Raw genomic sequence first — 23277 nt, forward strand, 5'->3', positions numbered from 1 at the left:
CAACAGAGTATTTGAATCCCAATGATGCCTTGCATGATTGTCCCAGTACAACTGGGGCTGTAATCTTATGCTTATAATTACTGTGTTGCTACAGCTGAATTTGTAAAGGAATTCCCCTACCCTGCATTTCATCCCTGGATCAGTACCTGTGTTAGTCATGCACGGACAATTACATGGAAAGGGACTTAAAAGTGTAAATAGGACCTTTATTATGGTTTTGCAAAATACAGGAACCACTTGGTTAAATACCTGAAGTATCCTTCTGTATTCATCTGTCTGCCAGGCAGTCTGAAATTACCAGCAAAATATAACCATGTTTGCATCAGCTATATCACAATTAGAGTGTGCAATGAAAAAAATCTGAGGTGTTTGCTAAAACCTGAGTTTCTTGGTGTTGTGGTGATGTACAGACTACTAATCAACTGACAGCATGATTCTATCTCTTGAACAATATTAAACTTTTTTTTTTTTTCACAATTCATAATTATGAAACATTTCATAAGCTGTATCTATTATGTTTCTAAGAGTTCTCATTTTTCTAATCTTTTGAAGATTTCCAATTATCTGTATCTAGGAAAAATCTGAGTCTTTCTCAAATACTTCTTTCAAAACAATTGTAAGAATTATTTCAAGGTACATTCTACTTACTCCTTTTTTTCTTTTTTAATTACTGAGAAAAACAATGCCTGATTGTGGTATAAAAACCTTCATTGCATGTCTTAAATAAATTAACTGTGGTAGGTCACATATTCTTCTTCCTTCAAAGCCTAAATTAATATATAATTAAACTAAATTTAGTGTAGCCTTGGCTTCAACTGTACCTGCTACTCCAGTGAGATCATGTGTTTAGAATAGCAGAAAGTGAAGTATAGCTAGAGAGCAAAAATGCCATGGATACTATCACAGGAAAAGCAAAAACCATCCAGTTTACAACATTGCTGTAAGAAAAATATGACAAATGAGGTTACTAATCAAGAGATGGGGCAACAAAATATTGGTCTCTATGACAAAATTTCCTCTTTTCTCAGCAGAAAGATAATTGAGAGGAGTTTGGCTTGGTAGTTTTAAAGAAACAGAACTGATCTTTAAAACCAAAGAACAAGTCTGGGAGTTACAGCACATCCTTGTCTCTGTCCTGCCTAGGCTTGAAGAGTGCTTGCTGCCCCACTCTAGTTTCTGTGGGAAGTTCTCATTCACTGGTTCTGAATCCAAGGCCTGGATTCATGGGCAGTTCTCCTTCCAGAAAAATCTTATTCCCAGCCTTTACTTTTAAGGTGTTTGGTGTGCTCAGGCTGCTTTTTGAGTGTATTACTGTGAAGAGTGACACTGTTCCATAGGTGAGGCTTGGGTAGGTACCAGGGAAGGAAAAAAGCATTGCTCACATGTAATTACTTTTTTTTTTCTGCCAGAAGTAGCAGCAGCTCTGAGTGGAAGTACAACTTTTCCTTTAGGCTGGCACCCCACACATCCCACAGGGCTGGAGAAGCTCCACACTTTCACTGGTGGGTACAGGAACAACATGACAATGCTGACTTCAATGATAGTCAGTACTGAAGCCTATTTGATAAAAGGAATAGCCTATGCTTTCTATCCAGGTCATTTGCTAGGCCAGTATATTAGATATTAATCACCAGACCAGCCTCTTTTCCTTCCTGGGGCACCCTGCTCTGCCTGCTCTGAAAGTGACAAAACAGTGAAAATTCCTGAGTTTGCAGGTGATGCATTCCAGGGAGGATCTGGGTGGTGCTAATCTCTCAGCATGCAGTTCTGAGTTCATGAAGTTTACATTTCTCACATCAAATCTCAACCTCCTCCTTAAATGAACACAGAAATTAATAGCTATATAAACATACTTGCTCCAGTGAACTTTTCCCTCCAGGGTCTGCATCTCTCCCAATATAGCAAGGAGAAGTGAAGACTTGCCACAGCCAACTTGGCCCACAATCATTGTCATCTGACCTATGGTAATAGTAAAAACAACAAATCACTTTTTAAAAAGAGGAAAAGAAACAATTATACTCTAGTTCACAAGACCCAGCTAGATTCAGCTCTAGAGCATTTGAGCAGATTGAATAATTGTTTTAGCATCCACTACATAAATGGGCAGTATTGCATGTATTCATCTATGGAAGCATTAATGGATTGCAGTAACACACTACACACTAATCTCCAAAGGAATGAGACTGTTGCTCTTACCTATATTAACATTTGTTTCATGGGGCTGTGTTACTCTATGAAAGTTATTTAGGGGTAAACAATATATGGTGGGGAGTGATTATTCAGCCTTGAGTTCTATGAAAATTTGGACCAATCTAATAGATGAACTGAAATGAATTTGGGCCAGTCTAATAAATTAACTGAAAGAAGACCCATTACTCTTCTCTGCTTTGCTGTACTTCTCCTTCACCTCCCCCCTCCACCCCCTCGACACTTTTCTACCTCCAGTCCTCCTCTGGAGTGACAACAGTGCTTCTCAGATCTTCCCATAAACTGATTGAACTCACTAATTGTGCTGGCCAATGCTTTTCATAGACTCACAGAATGTTTGTGTTGGAAGGGGCCTTAGAGATCACCTCATTCTATCCCCCTGCCATGGGCAGGGGCACCTTCCACTGTCCCAGCTTGCTCAGAGCCCCATCCAGCCTGGCCTTGGACACTGCCAGGGATGGGGCAGCCACAGCTTCTCTGGGAAACCTGTGCCAGGGCCTCAGCACCCTCACAGGGAAGAATTTCTTTCCTCATATCCAATCTAAACCTTTTCTCTGTCAGTTTGAAGCCATTCCCCCTTTTCCTGTCACTCCAGGCCCTTGTCAAGAGTCTCTCTCTCCATCTTTCCTGTAGCCCCCCTTTAGGTATTGGAAATTTTCCAGTTAAGCTTCTCTCCAGCTGGGAAGCCAAGGGTTTTATTCCTTACAAAGGAGGCAAACTCTGGCCCATCCAGCCTGGGAACCCATGGCCTCAGACTGTAAACTCCTTGGAGCAAAGGCATTCTGCTGGTGACACTTAATGCTACATGGAAACAAATCATACAAGCTTGGGGATTACTAAATAACCATGTGACAGCAACCTAAAGTAATACTCTATTTTAAACCAAAGCCCTTGATATAAGATCAAAATAAAGCATAGGACTATTTAATAACATGAAATGCTAGCAGACAATGTTATGAATATGACAGCATTATCAATAAAACAAACAAAAAAATTATTGATATTATTAATAGGAGTTTCTACTTTTCACACTTGCTATACAAGTATTCCAAAACAAGCCAGCATTTTGTAAACCTGTGGAATCTCTAGCCAAAGACACTGAGGATGCAAGGAATTACAACTCTTTTTGATAAAGAGGAATTCATTGAGAGACAAAATAATTAAGGATTTCTTGAGAGAAAAGCTTCGTTTTCTGAATGAAAATAGTTGTGTACTGGGAGACTGTAATGTTGGTAAATGGCAGGAAAAGTATAATACATGAGTGTTGCTGAAAATAACATACTGAGTTAGATGGACCCTTGGTTTCAATGAGTCTGGAGTTCTACCTCTTTATTTTTTTCAATTTCTCTGTTAAAATAATAATGACAATTTTTCAATCATTTTTCATGTTTATTCTAACTCATGACTTAGTTTGTGCTATTATAGAACTATATAAACTATATAGATATATAAAAGCCAGATAATTAATCTAATGACATTACTATATGAACAACACAGCTCATGACCTTGTATACACTTTTAATCTCTATTTTTTTCTTATAAAATTCTAAATGTGTACCTTTGTGCATTTCAAAACATCAAGAAGTGGAATTAATAACAATTTGACATTATATATTTCATGTTTAAGGTGTTCTTTCATCCTACCTGTTGGGATTCTAATGTTTATGTTGGACAGTGTAGCTAAACCACTTCCCCATGAAAAGTATCCATTAGTCACCTACAAAACAATTACCACAAATCAGACATGTAAACACAGGAGGGGAAAAATTAGAATTATTCATTTAGATTTAAAATACCTTCATAAAATAAATCTGTGATTACTAGACACAGTGTAGTATGGTTGTACACACAGAGAAAAAAGCAAGCTAAGTTTTAAAGATTGCTAAATCCCAAAAAATTGTGAATAAGGAAAGATAAATACACAAATGTACATAATGTTTGTAAGGCAAGAAAGGGATGATCTTGAGCTGAGCTCTATTTACCAAATACTTTCATTCTGTCAAATATGAGACTAAAGACTTGGGCATTAGATTCATGATGCCTCTTTGTTTCCTGAGAAGACACGAAATAACTGTAAATACTGGTCTGAAACTCACTCTTCTCCCTGAAAATTTTACTAAAGTGCTAACTTATTTTAGGGCTTGCTCTTGTCATGGAAAATTTGAAATAACAGCAGCAATTGAGCACCATCAGGTGCTGTTGCAGGAGAACCTGCTCCCTATTTTCATGAGGGAAAACGTTTTTCAAAGCACCTTAATGGCCACATCATCAATCTCCACGGGCCGTGTCTGCTTCCTTGCTGGCTGCTCGTAGCTCTCAAGCTGATACCTCAGGGGCTGCCTCCTGTTGATGGCCTTGGTGTGCTGCACAGAGAGAAGTGAAAACAGGAGAAAAGTTGGAATCCTCACGAGGAGACAGCAGTTGGTGCCCTGTAAAGCAAACAATCCATTCCCTTTCCTACCACCATTCCAGCTCAGGAGAAGCAGCCAGTGCTTTTCAATGTGTGATAATACAGATACACCACTGTCACGCACACATTTTAAATGTTTTAAACATTCTTAACTGAAGCACAGAATATTTTGGGACTTTTTGCTTCCCAAGCATAACCATCCCAAATTTCATCTCTACCATCCTTCTCAAACCCTCTCCCCTCATCTACAGCCTCTGTAGGACTAAGCAAAAGGTGGACAGGACAAATAAAATAAAAGCTGAAACAATCTCTTTTTTATTTATTTTGTTATCATTGTTAGCCCAGAAAAACAGGAAGGGTGTTGTTTCAGGTTGGAAAGCTAAAATAATATTTTGTGCTAATCCTTTCTTTCTGTTGCTGCAAGTTTCAGTCACATTTCAAATTGTACATCAGTTTGAAACTGTTAAAATATATAGCTTTAGAAAAATGTCAAAATTAAAAAAAATACCTTTTCCCAAATCATCTTTATTGTGGTTTTTTGTCCTCAGATTTTACTCAAATTCACTCTATGCTCAGTACTTCAGAAACAGCATTTTGGAACTAATTCCTATTTCACAAAGTTTGGTGTTGCTTTTTTCCACCTTTAATTCTGAATTTCCCAAAGCAGGAATTCTTCCTCCCTAAGGATGTCCAGTATAAGATAGATTGTACAGGCAATATACAGTACAAATCCCATAACCACAAATCCACCTGGGCCTTCTATAAAAAGGAAGAAGGTTGGATTTTAGGTGTATTTAAATATGTTGGCGTATTATGGTTGGTTTAAGTTGGGTTTTTTTAACTATTGACGCTTCAGCAGTGCTTAAGTGTGTTTGGGGACTCTTTACGTCATAAAAACACACAGGTTAGGACATAAAAGAGGCAGAACTGGTCAATATTAGAGCCAAGCTAGAAATCAAAGCTCCCAGGCTCTGTCAGCTTGGCCACTGGCCTTGTAAGGGGCTGTATGGCCTCTCTGCTTTGAAATTCAGTGTCATAAAGCAGAACTTACAAGTCCCGTGTGCTTCTTACAGGATTCATAAGGTACAGAGCTGTCCCCCCCTCTCCAGCTGTCATCTCCAATCTCATCACTCAGGAGAAACTCATTCAGCTTCTGTACACTTGAAAGAAAGCAGGACAGTGAGTTACATAAACCCAGGTTTCCACGAATACATTTCCTTTTTTGTGCAGTCACGCCAGCAGGATTTATCAGAAATGTTCCAAAAGAAGTTCATGATATACTTTCATCTGCCACCCTGATGGCAAATGAAGATTTATGTGTGTGGAAGGACAGATGAAAATAATTAAGCATTGTACTGGTAGCTGGGAACGAAGAGCAGAGCAAGTCATGAGGGTGCCAAGGGAGCTCCGTGGGAATGGTTTCCCTCTTGGCAGGCTCATCTCTGCTGTGCCTTTCTCAGGCTGGTGCAGCCAGGGTGCAGAAATAGGTCATTCACCTACCTCCATCCTCTGGAAATGACAGGGCAGCGGGCACATCCTGACACAGCTTTTGCATCATATTAATAAAAGACATTAAAGCTATTAGAGGCTGTCCAAAGGAGGTCATGAGGATGGTGAAGGGTCTGGAGGGGAAACCACATGAGGGACAGTTGAGATCACCCGCCTTTTTCAGCCTGAAGAAGAGGAGACTGAGGTGACACCTCACAGCAGTTCTGCAGCTTCCTCACCAGGGGAAGTGAAAGGGCCACTGCTGATCTCTGGTCTGTGTGACCAGTGACAGGACTCAAGGAAACAGCATGTGTCAGGGGACGTTTAGGTTGGATACCAGGAAGAAGTGCTTCACCCAGAGGGTGGTCAGGCACTGGAACAGGTTCCCCAGGGAAGTGTTCACAGCTGCAAGGCTGACAGAGTGCAAGGAGCATTTGAACAGTGCTCTGAGGCACAGGGTGGAATTCCTGTGGTGTTCTGTGCAGGGCCAGGAGGTGAACTCGATGATCCTGGTGTGTCCCTTCCAGCTCAGCATATTCTGGGATTCCATGGTTCTGTGCAGTGCACGTACACAGGGGCTGGGTACTGCACACCTCAGCATAGCCATGGCCAGCTCTGGAGACACACAGAAACTCTTTGCCTAGCTCTTAAAATTGTCCACTGAGAAATACAGTGCACAGGTTCAATTAATTCTTCATCACAGGAGGATTTGATCCTCTCTTTGTCCCCCTTCCTTTCAGAGTGCCATAAGCACCGGCTCTTTATCATTCCAGGGGAGGGATGAACAAAATCACACACCAGTCATGGTGAAGCTATTACCTTGCAAAAACTAAAATCAAGGTGCATTGGGCCAGAGACTGAGAAAGCAGAAGGACATATGCCTTCAGATCAGTAATTTGGACATTAAACTGCAAATGGGAAAGTAGTCCATCTCAAAGCCTGTGTATTTTGTATTAAATTATTAATACACCTTCAAGCCACAGAGAGACGGGTTAGCAAGAAAGCACTGCTATTGTAATTACTTCCTCCTGCCAGCATGCCTGTTCCTATCTTCTCTCTTAAATAGAAAATTTATGTGCCCCGTAAATTCTGATATGTTTCCACATCAGAATTTCAGTCTTATATAAGGGGCTAAGCAAGAATTTATTTTCTTGTAGAAGATACAAGACCTTGTTTTGATCATGCATCTAAAATAACACCAACCTTTATTTGGCATTTGAATGAGGTATCCTCAGAAGTTTTATTGGCACTAGAACTACTCTTGAACAGAAAATTGAAATTCTGACCAAAGTATAAGCTCTTAATGACAAAAATAATAAGCATATACTCGTGTATGTATTTGATTGAGGATAGAGCCATTGAGTGGCCAAACATACATTCTTTATCCTTCACTTGGGGGATGTGATGTTCATGGGAGAAAGATGTTAGGAAATGAGTTTGACAAAGGATGCAGTTTGTTTTGGCAAATCTGGTCTTTAAATATTGCCCTGAGGGGTGGCCAGCAGCATTAAAGAAAATGTACACACCATTTTGATATTAGGGGCATGCTAAACATAGTACAGAGATGTAGAGGCTTGGATGATTTATAGAGGAGCTTGGAGATTTTCCACTACTCAGAAATCATTTTCAACCTAGGGAAAATGTCTCATGTGGCCCTGCTCCTGCTGCTGCTTTGACAAAAATAAACTCTGTTTAATTATTTTTGTTTTTTAAAGTCAGTGTGGTGCTGGCAAATAACAGCTGTGGAGCCTGAAGCCCCCTTGACTGCAATTTGGTGTTACCATTACCTACCAAAACTAGGCAGTGACAGCAGCAATGCAGTATCTTACCAATGTGCCTCAGCCTTGGCATGAAAGAATGACGTTTCTGGGTGGGAAGGTCAGTTCTGTCTTCACATCCTGCTGTGCTTGGCATCTGACACTCTACTGTCAGCCAGGTGTCACTTTGCACCTCTTGGGACATCTTGGCAGTGTGTAGGTCTGCATAACCACCCTATGGCTGTGACTCTGTCCATACAGGCCACTGACACAACACCCAAAAGCCTGAAATTTGACTTATACCTATCTGCTCCTTCAAGATTAAGTGCTCTATAGCCCAGCATGAAGGAAGCTGCTCTGTTGGGCTGTTTTATGGATATAAATACCTGGAACAGGATGCAGGACATCATTAAATTCTCACTTATAGCCTAATGCACTTTTTGTGGAGGTAGGGCTAAGCCAGTTACTCTTCCTTGCTTCAGCAGGGTGGTCTTGCTAGAGAGCTTCACACCATGGTCTCTCACCCCCTCAGTGCTGACAAGAGGCCAGAGAGTGCAAGGGAAGAGCAGTGGTGGGTGGCCACAGTGTGAGAGGAGCAGCATCTCTCAAGGAAGGACAGTGCAGCTCTGAATCCAAGGTGCCAAAGTTCGTGAAATTGTAAAAAGAATGGAGCATTAGGAATCATAGAATCACAGAATGGCATAGGTTGGAAGGAATCTCAAAGACCACCTCATTGCCATGGGCAGGGACACCTTCCACAGCTTGCTCAGGGCCCCATCCAACCTGGCCTGGAACACTGCCAGGGATCCAGGGGAAGCCACAGCTTCTCTGGGAAACCTGTGCCAGGGCCTCACCATCCTCACAGGGAACAATTTCTTCCTCATATTCAAGCAAAACCTGCTCTGTGTCAGTGTGAAGCCATTGCCCCTTGTCCTGTCACTCCAGGCCCTTGTCAAGAGTCTCTCTCCATCTTTCCTGTGGGTTCCCTTCAGGCACTGGAAGGCCACAATGAGGTCATCCCAAAGCCTTCTCCTCTCCAGGCTGAACAATCCCAATTCCCTGAGCCTTTCCTCCCAGCAGAGCTGCTCCATCCCTCTGATCCCTTGGTGTCCCTGCTCTGTCCTGGCTCCAGCAGCTCCCTGTCCTTGCTGTGCTGTGTTTCTTTGTGTCACGCAGTAAAAAGGAAACGTCACTCTAATTTCTCTCACATCTTTAGCACCCGAGTCCCACCTCACAACACTCTTACACATGAGCAGGTAGAAACAACATTTTCGAGTACTAAACATGAGTATTCAGGAGCTGGAGGAAGGAGAAGGATCTCTTACCTCACGATGGCCTTGACTGCAAAACGAACCACTGTGGAGAGCAGGAACAGAGGAGTGACCAGGATGTGGAACAGTGACAGGGATGCAAATGCCTGGGCAGGCTGCAGTGGCTTTTCGCTGGTGTAGGTGTAAGTCACAAAGGTCTGTCACATCAGGGAAAGAGCATGTCAGGACAAGGACTCTTGAACAAGATGGACAAGGACAGCAAGCAAAATATTTTGCTCAGTAAGGCTAATAACTACCTCATTCACTGGGAATGAGGATAAACTGAAGAGAAAGATGTCTTCTATTACAGTGAAATAGATTTTAAAATCTTGCCAGTGATTTCAAGAGGTTTACACATTGAAGAGTGAAAAAGTTTTCATTGTAAAATCTAGCATTTGATTACAGCTTTGTAATTTACTTTAGGTTTTACAGGAAACACACAACCAAGGAAAAAAACCAAAACAGTAAGAATATAAGAAATCTTAGGGTTTTTTTTCACAGATGCAGAATTCTGGTCATAAATGTTCCAATTCTTGTACACATTCTCAGTATACTCTGCCCTCAAAATTTGGTCTATGTAAGTTCCTTACTGACTACCATGGCATAGTTCCTCTAGTGCATGAGGCTGAGACTTAAACCTGGCTAGAGGACAAGCAGAATTTATTCCTCTTTAAACTGAAAAGTAACCTTTCTTGAAAACTTTAATGGTTCCTCATAATACATTTTGAAACAGGAATGAGTTTTGCTGCTAGAGACAAGAAAAGATACTCAAAAACCCTTTCGAAAAGAACTTTTCAAAATGGGTCTTCTTTCAAGTTGTAATGATCTTCCTTCCTTCCTTCCTTCCTTCCTTCCTTCCTTCCTTCCTTCCTTCCTTCCTTCCTTCCTTCCTTCCTTCCTTCCTTCCTTCCTTCCTTCCTTCCTTCCTTCCTTCCTTCCTTCCTTCCTTCCTTCCTTCCTTCCTTCCTTCCGTAAAAAATTCAAGATGTAATGATTTTTCTTACTTATAGAAAAATATTATTTTTCTCTTTGGTTTTACCAACCCACCTTCTGGGAACAAAAACTTTCAGTGTCATGCCCTCCTACAGTTAGCAGGGGCACCTTAACTCATCGGCTGGATTTATAAAGAATAGGTCCTACAATAACAATGTTGACTATTTATCCTTTTTACACCCCCTCCCCCCCACTTTCCCTTTTTTATAAGGAAAACTGAAAAAAACATATCTTACTGCAAGAACAGCTGCTATTGGTATGGCTGCATTCATAAAAACTGGGAAAGAAATAAAACAAGCATGAGATTATAGGAAATTAACAAAAACCAATTTTACAGTAAGTATGTGACACTAAAATAATCTAGTTATTTCCAATTCAAGTAATTAAAACTCTCAAAGGAAAATTAGTCTGAAGGAAGAAATTTCCTTCCCTGATAGATATCTTAAACACACCAACAAATAAGCCATGGAATTCTCTTATTTGTCTACTCTACTAAACTGGGATAAAAATCATTATGTGCACAATTAATATGAAACACAACTAAAGCATTACTCAATCCTTCTACATTGCAGAAAACACAATTTATATGCAGAAAACATAATTTATCTTTGCTGCAGTCAGAGCTGACAATATTATCTGGAGCCTTCTTCCTGTAGAGGAACTCCTAATTGTAATGTCACAATGAAGGTAACAGAAAACTTACTGCAAAAAAATCAACCATATTTTATTTAACTTTGGAATTTCTGTGTTATGTATTTATCACATCTTTTTATTTTAATGACATTACACACAGACAAAATACAGGCACAGCTGTATCTCTCTTTAGTTGAAGTTGGGAGGAATGTTGACATGAAAAACAGGACACTTTTCTGAGCACTAAAAACACAGTTACTTACTGGAAAGAGATGTATGAAGTGCAAAGGTTTTGAGACTGGTGAGCTCTTTCATTCTCGTTTCTTCCACACTTGTACAAAATATGTGCTCCCAGGCATACAGCTTTAATAGCTTAATGCCTTTGAGTATCTCATTGGTTTTCTTTAATCTCTCAGTAGAATAGTCCTTCATTTCAAGAGAAAACCAGGGAAAAAATTGTAACTATTTCTAGTATTAATGACAACCCTCTTTTCTCCTCACTTCTGTTGTTAAATTCATTTTAAAAAACAATTTTGTTCGTTTGTGATTTTGTACAGGTGCCATACAGAGAAAAAGAAGATAACATTTTATTTTCTTTGGAGATATCAAAGTATTTACGATCATTAGGGGAAATTAAGTGACCCTTTTCTGCAAAAAAAAACCAACTCAAAACATCCCAACCCTTCAAGAGAGGATGAAACTCAGGGAGGTGTGTTGTTAGGCCAATGGTATTCGTAACAATAGACAGAAACCTAAATGTGTGTATTTGCTGATGTAAGAATCATTCTGGGATACAGTTGTGAAAATAAGTAAGATATTTATCAACGTATTTAGCTAATTTCCCCTCATCAGAAAACAGTAATCATAAGTTTTGGTAAAATCATGAGTTTTGGTAAAAACATAATCCAAAAGATGTTAAGAGTCAGAGGAAATCAGAATAGAGCAGCAGGAAGGATTGAGATTATATCTGAAATTATGCAAAAGTAAATCCTCTGTACAATTTGTACAGGTTATAAAAACTGGTACAACTCAACAGGATTGAAATGTGCTGGCAATTAGATCCATGCATCAATAATTTGCTTACTGAATATTAAGATAAAAAGGATCTCTAAATATTTGGCAACTTAAACATCAAAGACTTATTTTAAAAGTTCAAGGGTCACAGCAATAAAGTTAAAAATCAGAGGAGCAGAAAACATTTCTAATTGGTGAACTTAATGAGGCAGAAAAATAAACTTATAGAACTGAAGAATTTAGGTATGAATAGATAATAATCCAGCAATGCAAACTGATTTTTAGAGAATACCAAAGCTTGGGCTGAGGGTAAAAAAACTCTAGATTTTAAAGAGGGAGGTTGTGCACATTTTTTAATATTTCCCTGCTATAATTTATCAGTCATTTGCACTGTTTGCTAACATCCAATGAAATACACCATCTGCATGTGGGAATAACACCCTTTCATGGAGTGGAATTCAGACAGAATTGTGCTAGTTGGATTAAAAACACTCTTTGCAGAGAAGGCAGGTCAAGGCCCACATACTTTTTTGATATTCTCTTCTGACAAATTGTGAGGAAGGAAGAGACCCAGAGCCACAGAAAAACAGACAGGGACAGTGAAACTGAGGGATGGCCTGCCCAAACACACACAATGTTTTTCACTAACTACAAGCACAGAACCCAGAAATCCTGTTCTCATTTCTGGATCACAAAAGTCACTGAAATAATTCACTTACAAGAGTGCTTTTCTGAGCCTCAGCCAGCTTGGTGGCTATGAAGTACTGGATGGGAGCTAAGAGCACAATGACAGCAGCCCCGACCAAGGCACTCACTCCCAGTAGGTTATAGAGGAGGATCACACCCATTATTATCTGTGAAGAGAAAAGCAACATAGGAGGGGAAAAAAAAAAAAAGTAGATTTCAATATGCCAGCACCACACCAAGAGAAAAATGTTTGTTCTTCTAATAAACACTTAAATGGTTCATAGGAATCAGCTGAGCCCATACTTCAGGAGGTCACATTTGGAAAGTGTGGGAAATAAACCCAGAAGCCTTTCTTTTTGACATTAACTAAATAGTTTGTGTTAGTGCCTGGTAGTTCTAATTCCTGACTGGGTTTCCACAAAACTAAAGGAGCACTAAAATGATGGTGCTTGCCCCGAGGCATTTTACAGAGCTCCTGGCCTCAAGTCCTGTTTACACTAGAGTGCCTTACCTCACTCTGGAAGCATTCAGAGGTCTTAGGGCTGTCATGGATCACAGTTGCATTCTGTTGTAGTGTCCCTGTGCAACTGCAGGCAGAGGGACATCACAGACAGGCACTGAAGCATGAAGCAGATGTGCTGGGACTGACACAAACTGAGCTTGGGCATCAATACCACAAAGCTCTGGAGGAAAATGCTGCCTTAGCCCTGCAAAGGGTTTCGGAACACCTCCCACAGAAGGTTACCTGGGAATGGCTGTGATATGGCTGCTGTGATTCTGGTTCCTAAGTTAATTCAAGCTCTGCTATATAAATATTTCTATTAAAAGCTCTACTTTGTGGTAGAGAGATGTCCTCAGTGATAAGAGGACATACAGAATTAGTTGCATATCTCATACTTCCATCTCTTAAAAAAGACTGTCTTTAAATCTCCCTTCTTATTATACAATATCAGAAGTAAGAATCAATGGAGTTTAACATTTTTAAAGCAATACTTAGCTTTTCAGGCTTCTGTACTTCAAATTACCACGCTTAACCTGTTCATTTAATAACTTTCAAAGTATTGAACACTTTCATCCGCTTCACAGGATGTGAAACATTGACATGAAACCCTATATATTATTGCTAATTTCTGTTTCCAGGTAGCCTTTTTTTTTCTTTTTTTTTCATAAACTATTTCATGACACTCTAAACCCTAACCAACCCATTAATAGTAGTAATTACTAACTAATAAAATAGATTACTGATACAGTTTCAGGAAATTCAGCAAAACAGATCTACTATAAGAGTTGGTTCTATCCCTTTAAAAAATTCTTCAGTGTCAGTGGGATCACTGAAAGGTAAGGACCATGCCAAACACACCCTGAGCTAAAATTCTGAAAAGGCTACAGGAGTCCAAGCTTCATAGAAAATCAGCATGTCTTAGGTCATTAAGTCATTGGCATTTTTAAAGATTTCTTTCAAGCTAAATAATCTCAACCTTTCCTTCCTGCAGATCTGCCTCCATTTCTTTCCCAGCCTTGTTAAAAGCAGATGTGTTCAGTGACTAAGTTTGCTTAGATGAGAGCTCCTCTGAGCACTGTCAGTGTTCATGTCAGTCATGGAGCAGGATTCAATTGTTGTTGGTCCTGCCTCAAAACCCAGTTACAAGTGGACACTGCAGAAGCTGATGCCAAGTGGCAAAGTAAAAGCAATGGATTTGTGTCAGCAGTGGAAGAAGTACAAGCAGGAAAAGGATTGCAGGTCCTTATTCTTCAAGTCACAGACATGGCAATCCTGCTAATAAACCCCACTCTCTTCACTGGCCCTTGCAGAGACACCTTTCCAGCCCTTAGGCCACTTTTCTTGTGGCTTGTTAATCTTAGTGGAAGTGCAGGTTCCCCTGTGGATTTTGTAGCAGTGTCTCAGACATGCACTCTCCTCAGCCAGGCTGGAGGATCTCTGAAATCAGGCCCTCACTTGGGTGCTCTACCTGAACAGGCATTGCCCACAGATTGGGGCACAGGAACAAGAACCACATTAATTGGTTGGTTTCTATGGCAACCAAGTTATTGATTTGTCCCAGTGTCATCTCTCCCATGGACAAGTTGGATGTAGAAAGCCTCAGGATCTTATTATATATCATTGCCTGTAAGAAAGGGGAAAAAAAGGAAGTTATTAAAATGATGTAATTATGAAAGAACAGTAGCAGTGGGATGTTTCAAACTGCATCATCAGCCTTTACCTAGGACAACCCTTCTCCCAGTCTCTCACCTGAGACAGAGAGAGATGGAGACAGAGTGAGAGAAAGCACAAGAGAGAGAACTGACTTAAAAAACTCCAATTCCTCTTAAAAGGTTTGTTGCTTAATGCAGACCTAAAATAAAACAAAAAATGACAACAAAATATCAAAATTTAGGAAATTGGCCGAAGAATCTTTTTAACAAGCATTTGGTGAGCCTGCTTTTCTGTCAAAGAGATCCTTTCTGATAAGACAGGTAAATTCATGCTGTGAAGTTTGATTAGAGTGGGTATGTATTCCTTTGGGTTTCCCTCCCTTACCTGTCCATTCCTTTCCATAAAATTTGTAGGAGTTTAATGGGGTTTAAAATTAATCAGGGCTTACATCTATTGAATTTTAAAGACAAATATTGTGAGCCCAGTTTGCAGTTATGACCAAACATCAAACACTGCAGCTCCAAGGAAGTTTTAAAAATAATTTGTCCTTTTTGATCCATTTTCTTCATGAATAAAGTATATCCTGTAGAACTAATCAGAAATTCCTGGTGAATTAAATCAGCTGTATATGCTCATCAGAGTCCCAATTTTGGTAAGTGGGCATCACAAAAAGGAATCACAAAAAGGAAATAATCAGGTTCCCTTTCATCCCCAAGTGTGTACTATCTATCCTGGGAGAAGCAGAAAACGTTTGAAGCAGCTTCATCAATCAGAGCAAGTAAAAAAAAAAAGAAAGCCTCTTCCATGCTGAGATGATATTCCCATGGTTAGATACATCTGGCAAAACATCAGTTCCAGCTTCTGGATTGCTACTGCTGCCTGTGGAGTTTGGTCTGTGCAGAGCCCTGCTACACCCCCCTCAACGTGCTGGGCTGGAGCTGCTGGCTCCAGTTCATAAACAAGGCTCTCACAGAGGGTTAAGGGATGCTGGGGTTACAGACACAGCCCTGCAGATGAATCACTCCCGTCCCATCCCACAGGGCTCTGTGCTAAAGGGCATAAATATCCAGAGTCACCACTCCCGACGCATGCACAGCGTTCCCATAAAACAAGGCACACTCTGCAGATAACTCTATCCACAGTCAACAGAAGCAAACTCATAAAGCAAATGAACAAAGCAGACACAGAGCCAAAATGACACAGCTGACCTTCACCTATCGCTGATTGTCTGCAAAAATGTATTTTTATATGCATGGGTTTTTTATGGGTGTTAAACTTCCAACAGGTTAGAATGATGGGATTCGTTTTTAGCAAAAGGAATTGCTGCCAGCAGTTTGCCAGCACTACTTTGTCCAGTTTTTTGTATAAAAATACAGAAATACAGCACATATCTTCTCTGAAACCATCATTCCAAGTCAGTCTTCGGGTAAAGAATGAGACAAACGAAAGCACAAAGCTGTAACTGTTATTAGTGAATCTCCTGGCAGATCTCTGCTCACCAGTAAGGCACCCCGGAGGTTGATGCCAGTCTCTGTAGTCACATAGTAGGAGGCCTGCAGGAATGTCCTCTGCAGGATAAGGGCCAGGAAGAGAAGGACTGCCAAGACATAAACATTCCTGAGGAATTCCTCTGATGAAAGGTAGGAGTTCGATGGATCCTTCACCTAAAAAGAAAGGAAAAGATGATGCAAGTGCCATAAGAGGGATTGTATATTCCTGAGAAGCTGGAAACAAGCAAATGTATTCATTGCATTAGATAGAATAAAACACACTGATGGTATTATGGGATACTTATAGAAATCAGATTTCTCACTGACCTCTATACCAAAATCATTTGGATACAAATTTAAAATTCCACTCCTGTTCCAAAGACTGAGGATTGAGATGTTTTAGCAGTTCTAAAATGATTCAGTTCTAGCAGGAAAGGAACAATAAGATCACCATGTCTGCCTTGTCTTTAGTTTCCCCATCAAATTTTGGTGATTTGTAGGATAGAAATGCTACTCAGTAGAAAATAAAGCTCAGTAAACCTGCCCCACAGAGAAGCTGCAAGAAAATATTTTTTATTACATGGGATTAGTTATTTATGTTACATTTGCATATTATAGAAACAATTCCTTCCAGAAATATAGTCTATGATACCCATAAATTCTGAATAATATTGCTATACATGACAGGATTCTGCACAAAATGAGATTTAAATGCCTCAACATGGAAGAGAAAAAAAATCTTGTTTAAAGCCCTTTGTTTTCATTTTCTAGTTTTTGTGTTCACTGTTCTGCTCTGATTCAGGCAGAAAAGGAAACAAATGTACCAAAATACATTTGTCCAAGGAAGACTGTTCCTTTGGTATTTCCGACCCAGCTGGAAGCAGGATGTACTGGAATTCTTACAGGGAAAAAAAAAAAAAGAAAAAAGAGAGAGAGAAAAAAAAAAAGAAGGAAAAAGCTCATTCTACTGAAATATCCAGCCTTATTCTGAGATGACAGGTATGGGCAATATAAGGAAGAAAGCCATCTGCCTGAGACTCCTTGAAAAAAGAGCTGCTTAAGTGTATAAATGATAGATAAATATATTTGAAAACTTTTCTCTTAATGTTCTGCTGCATCTAACTTCCCCTTGTTTTCACAATGAGGATATCAATAAGAAAATAACATTTGTAGATACCTTTTCCCAATGTATATAGAATTCTTGGGAGTTAAGGCAGAATAAGCATAAAATTAAAAGTATTCACATTGATTGGAACTAGAGAGAATTTAAAGGAGAAATGTTTAATGGCAAGAACAACCAAGAGAAAGTTTATCAAAATCCATAAATGAAAGACAAATACATTCTGAAATGTATCCAAGAGAAATAGTGACTCTCACCAAGCCAAGTGCTTTCAAGATTTCCAATGATTCCAATCTTCCACTTAGCCAATGCTCATTAAAACTCTAAAATGTCACAACTGAAGCCACTACACTGAAGAGTACAAAAGATAAAGGAAGCAGACAAGGTACAGATTCCTAAATCTGAGATCCAGAAATTATTTTCAAGCTTAAATACTTTGTTTGTTCACTGTGCAAAAAACCCCAACATTTTTAAAGGCAAAACATTGCCTTGTAACTCTGTGGCTCAAATCCAGCATGTGCAGGTTCAAGGATGATTAAAAAGCTTTATTTGATAAGCTGTATAATTAAAATCTTGTTCAGTGCAGTGAAAGCCTCAAGCCAAACTGAGACCATCAGTCAAGAAAATTAATGTCAGGAGTGAGCAGCCAAGAAAAAGATATTTGGATAGTGATGATAGTCAAATACTTTATCTGGAGAGGACAATGCCATTCCATTATTCCATATCTATCTGCTCATTCAGAGATAAAAGACTCCAAAACCTGTATGGAGATGTTCCTTTATCAGAAGACAGATGGAGAAAAATCTTTGTCATTTCTTCTCTGCTCTCAGTAAAATAATTTTGCCTGTATCTTTTCATTATTTACTCATAAATTGTTTTTCTTATGATAGAAAATGTTCTGTATCAGAGGCTTGCTCAACATTTAGAGATGATCCCTGAAAGTTCAGTCTCAGTGCTTTTGAAATGAGCAACTCAAAACTGTCAATGAAGCATAACTGACAAATGGGCAGGAATTAAGCAAAATTCCCAGGCTGGATGCATCACTGAGGCACCATCAGCGTGTGTCCTGCCTGAAACAAACAGGCACAGTTCAAGAGGAGCAGAAAAAGTCATTCCTTCTTCCCAGAACTGCTGGGATGACTCCATCAAGAAACATGGCTGGGAGCTGGGGGGAGCCTCCACAACCTGTGTTCCACTCCTACCCAGAGTTCCCACTGCTCAGGTTTATAACTTGACTCTCACAATAGAAATACTCAATTTGCCTGAGGGAAACCATGAAATAACACAGTGATGACCACACACACCTATCAAAGCATGCAGCCAGCTGTCTTGAATACCTGATATGACTCCAAAACTACTACCAGAGCCTTTAATTCCATATTGTCAGGTTACCTTTTCTGTGCTATTTGTATTATTGGTTGTGTTCTGGAAGCCCTGGACAATGCCAGAAATGCAGAGTGGCCCAGCAAAGCCCAGCAGGTCGGCCAGGTAGCGGAAGGTGCTGCTGAGCAGGATTGGCCGTCCAAAGGCGCTGTACATGGCCAGCCAAATGGAGGGACTCCGGTTGGGATGGTCCTCCACCTTTTTCTGGAAAACAAAAACAGGTACACTGTGCATTAAGAGAAGCCTCACAGGCTTTATATGGCAACATTCCTGTCTGGATGCTCAAAATGTTCTTGAAAGGTGGTTTGGACCAGGTGAGACAGCAAACATGTTGTAATTATCAACAAATTTCAGACATTCTTCATAGCAAATTCCAATTCTGCCTCTCCTTGGTAACTGTGGTTTCTCACCTCTATATCTCACCACTTTCCCCAATCTGTGAACACAGGAATGCTAGAAGATTATCATCCTGGCTGGCAGCCATTGTTCCTTGTCACATATGTGCTCAGGGAAAGGTCTGACATTTCAGCCCTTTGCTCACGTGGGTAATCCTGGTTTCACAAGCTGTAAAGGCCTCTGATTTCAGGAAAAATACATTACAATTACAAGAATATAGTTTAATTTAATTTATGTGGAATTTTTTCCATCTCTTGGATGCCCTCCAGAATGACACAATTCAACCAATCAATGATAACTGTGCTCAAAAAATGAAAGCAGCAGACCAGGATGGGAACTAAGATTAAATTAACCAGGGGTCCTTTCTAGCTTTCAGATCTGTGAATTTACACGGTATCACAGCTCTTGGCTAAAACACCAACCAGCAGATAATGGCTTTGTGTAATCAGAGGAGTCCTGATATCTCTGAGGTCCTTTCAGTTTAACAAAGGAAGAGTTCTACTGACCAGAGCTGTGCTCTGCAGAGTGCTTCCTTGCACTTCAGGCAGCAGCTTTTGACACTTTAAACAAGCATCTGTCATTTCTCAAGTAGCACTGATGCCTGCAAGCTGCAATCCAAGCCAAGCCCTCTTGAGCATGCACAGAGACATTTTAAGCACAGCCCAGCAACAACCACCTCCTGCCCCAGCAAGTTCACCAAAGAAAAAGCAAATGTGCCTGAAACCTGCCTGCCTGCCTCATGTCTTTTTTTCCCCCCTCTTTTCTCAGTTTTTCCCTTTTATGCTATTTCCACGGTGAGATGGATTATATGCATGGTGCCAAAAATGTGCAGGTGGATCAGGTGGCTGCCAGAGACTGGGCCAGGCCAATGCCAAGGAGCTTAGGCTGGAGAAATAAGCACCATGGGGTCAAATTAGAGCTACCATTTCAGAAAGGGGTGAGAATGAAACTGCTTCCTCTGAGGAGGGAAAGAGCACAAGGGCCACATGTGAGTTGCCCAGACAAAAGGCTCTGAATTTGTGGCCTAAAGGGTTAATCACCCTCCTCAACTAAATGATTAATAACTTTAACAGCTTGAGAGGAGCTAAGCTAATTTATTGGGTAAATGGCTGCCATCTTTTGGGGGAAAAAATGTTATATTATTCTGGGCTTTCAATTAATAGTAAATTTGTTAAATGGCAAGAGCAAATCCTTATTTCTCTATAACAACTTAATAGCCATTTTCACTGTTACTGCAATTCACACATTGGTCATCACTATATTAAATTTGTTTCCTTTTCATTGGAAAAAATTACTAAAGAAGTTATCTAATTTATTGATAAACACTGTTTTTTCTCCCTGTTTTTAATCAGGACTTCATATTAGCTAACGCAGGTAACAGGAAATGAGACAAAGACCTTTTTCTAATCATCATTTCTTTTCCAGAATGGTCCTTGAGTGTTATGGGCTTGCACAGAATGTTGTGGTGATAATTAAGCAGTCTGGGCTGCTGTTCTCAGTTTTGCCACTTGATTAGGTTTTCCTTGTCTTTGCCAACTTCCTTTCAAATTCCTGTAATTTCCTCTACCTTGGGCACTCCACAGTTGGAATAAAGGGCAGTGAGACAGTGCTTCCTGATAAATCAAGTCACCCGTAAGGTTTGCTTTAGTAAATATGGAAATCTGACTGTTCCCATAGTTCTGGAGCTGGCAGTGCCCTGTCCCTGTGACTGATAGTTCACACAATTTCATTTCTCCTTTTCTTGGCCCTAACAGGTAAGAGCCATAGTGGCACATGAATAGCAGACACAGGAAACTAATGGTCCTTGACGTGCACAAAAGAAAAGCTTTCTATTGACCATCAGGACAAATTATACAGGATTCAGGCTGGTGAGGTAAGCCAAGTATAATACCACTGTGCTAAATCTATTTTTGGATATGTGAGATATGATGCATTGATATGTGGTGTGAAACATCTAGACTGCTTCAATACAAACTGAAACAAAAGCCAAGTAACAACAGAAACAAGATCAGCTGGGTTTTTTTTTTTTTGAGGGGGGTGTTAATGGAATTATATGAGAATTGATACCATGATTTCCATTTTCATAGCATGCAGAAGAGATAGCAAGACAATGTCATGTGAGCTGTCTCAAAGGCATTTCACAATACAGAGTATTCAGGGTCATGTTCAGCATCTTTCATCAAGGTGTGAGAAGGGTTTGGGAAGGAACAGGAGTTTTCTCTCTACAGGGCCGTGGAGCACAGCCGAGATCAGCTATCTCCAGGCACAGGCTGGGGTAACCCCACTTAATCCAGAGGAGACTGTGGGGCTCCCCTCCCCAGTTGCAGGAGATTAGTGTAAAATACACATTTGGTAGCAGAGACAGGGCATATCACCTCCTCCAGACTGCAGACCCCACTCCAGCCTGAAGTATTTTCCTAACTCAGTGGCTGTTTTCTGGCCCAACCAGGCTCAAGCCAACACATTTCTCCACAGGAATGAAACTGCAGTGAATCCCACTGCCTGGCTCCTTGGATTTGCTTTAGCCATTTGGTTTACTTTAACTTTATCTACAAAATACCAGTTTACTTTAGGTTTGCAGCCTGTTTTTGAATAGTAGCACAAATGTGCTAGAGGCTGTGGTTAATCTCAAAACTTTAGACAACTACAAAATACAAAATACCTGATGTAAGGCAGCATCAGAAATGTGAGTGTAACTGCATACGTAACATTTATGCAAGTGTTTATATGTGCATGACACTGAGGGAAGATACACGCTGAAAATTTGTGGTCATGCACATGAGAAATGCACATTTAACTTGCCTTTTGGCATCTGAACTGCATTTTTGTGCAGCCACAGACAGTATCTGCAGATGTGAATGAGCTACAGACAAATGCTGGCATCCAGCTGTCATGCCTGTCATCAAAAATGGCACAGATTCAGGTGCTTGGGCCAAGTGGGTGCATGTCCCTCTTTGGCCTCTTTAAGCAGGGTTTAGGCACCTTAAAGGGCTGGTCTAAGGGATGCACCTCTCCCAGGCTGCTATGAAAAGCTCAGTTCCAAAAACTCCGTTGTTTTCTGCCTAAAGTAGAAGGATCTTGATCTCTGGTCTCTGTAATCCTCAACTGCAGGAAAGAGAAGCAACCTATATCTATTAAAATATAAACAATTGTACTGATAATTGTTTCATCTCAGAGGACACAGAACAGACCCTGCAGCTCCTTTAGCTGCTGGGAGCAAAGAGCTGCCTAAATGCATCCAGAAGTTTCCCTGGAAAATCCTGCCCTACCCAGTGAGTTTTCCCAACTAGGCTTTCTGCACTGGGTCTCGCTGGGATGGAGTTAATTTTCTTCATTGCAGTCTGTATGGTTCTGTGTTTGGGATTGGTGACTAAATCACTGCTAAGACACCAGTGTTTTGGCTATTCTTGATGTGTGGTTTTGACTATTTCTGTCTGAAGAAAAAAAAAAAAGTGAAGATGAGTGTTTCCAGCTGAAACTATGGACTGAATATCTTCCAGTTTCATAAGTAGCTAAGATTTAAACAAATCTTTCACTATTAAAATCTAGCAAGTGATCAGTCTGTTGCAGATTTCGTTTCCAGTTGCACTCAGTTTGGCAACTCTCTCCTGCTATAAATTCACTTAAAACAAAACAGTAACTATTGGATTGCAACTTCCTACGCCAATGTTTCACCTTGGAACAAACAGTCCTAAGTTCAAAAATTTCTCAAACAAGGATTTCATGAAAGCTGAAGAAATTCAAAGTAACACTTTGGCTTTCTAAGGCTGAACAGTGACATGGACACCTGTTATTACCTTTTGTTCCTCATAGGCTTCTTTGAGACAGACATAATTTGTCAGTGCTCTCATTGCAATTGGGAGCTTCCCAATGGCCTTCAGGTCCACAGGCTTCTTGTGAGCAGAAATAATGAGAGTGTTCATCCACCAGTAAGTTGCCTTTGAGAGCAAATTGACAAATGGCTGCAGGAACCTCACCCCCAGATCCTGCAGATCCTCTGGAGGCTTTACTTTCTGAGGGTTCATGAAAAACACATACCTCTGCAGAGGAGGAAATAGACAAACATGGGCTCAGAAATTATCTTATTGATAGTAATTTTTAGTAAAAACTATATGCAAGACAACCACAGTCTCAGATTTGCTTTTAGAGGTAATTATATGTTGAATTTAAATATAAATTTGCGTGTAAATAGGAGCATTTCCATTCTGACAGATACCTGGCAAACAATTGAGC

At 40.2% G+C, this 23277-nt stretch overlaps 1 protein-coding gene across 13 annotated transcripts in view; it reads right to left on the minus strand.

Moving 5' to 3' along the window:
• The window catches only part of ABCC9 (ATP binding cassette subfamily C member 9), a 72295-nt gene that overhangs the window by 32988 nt on the left and 16030 nt on the right, over positions 1–23277 (minus strand). For 9 of the 13 annotated variants that reach the window (XM_088164779.1, XM_088164777.1, XM_088164770.1 and 6 more), the window contains 13 exons: positions 22842–23084; positions 18658–18852; positions 16155–16319; positions 14471–14626; positions 12533–12667; positions 11063–11225; positions 10403–10443; positions 9189–9331; positions 5670–5778; positions 4461–4571; positions 3853–3925; positions 1854–1959; positions 250–288 (listed from right to left, as the gene is read on the minus strand). In XM_088164779.1, the coding sequence (XP_088020905.1) occupies positions 250–288; positions 1854–1959; positions 3853–3925; positions 4461–4571; positions 5670–5778; positions 9189–9331; positions 10403–10443; positions 11063–11225; positions 12533–12667; positions 14471–14626; positions 16155–16319; positions 18658–18852; positions 22842–23084 (1679 nt within the window). The remainder of the gene's footprint in view (positions 1–249; positions 289–1853; positions 1960–3852; positions 3926–4460; positions 4572–5669; positions 5779–9188; positions 9332–10402; positions 10444–11062; positions 11226–12532; positions 12668–14470; positions 14627–16154; positions 16320–18657; positions 18853–22841; positions 23085–23277) is intronic. The other 4 variants (XM_088164782.1, XM_088164781.1, XM_088164780.1 and 1 more) reach the window with 1 other exon arrangement.

The sequence above is a fragment of the Sturnus vulgaris genome, chromosome 5 (assembly GCF_052056855.1).
Source record: "Sturnus vulgaris isolate bStuVul1 chromosome 5, bStuVul1.hap1, whole genome shotgun sequence".
NCBI lineage: Eukaryota > Metazoa > Chordata > Aves > Passeriformes > Sturnidae > Sturnus > Sturnus vulgaris.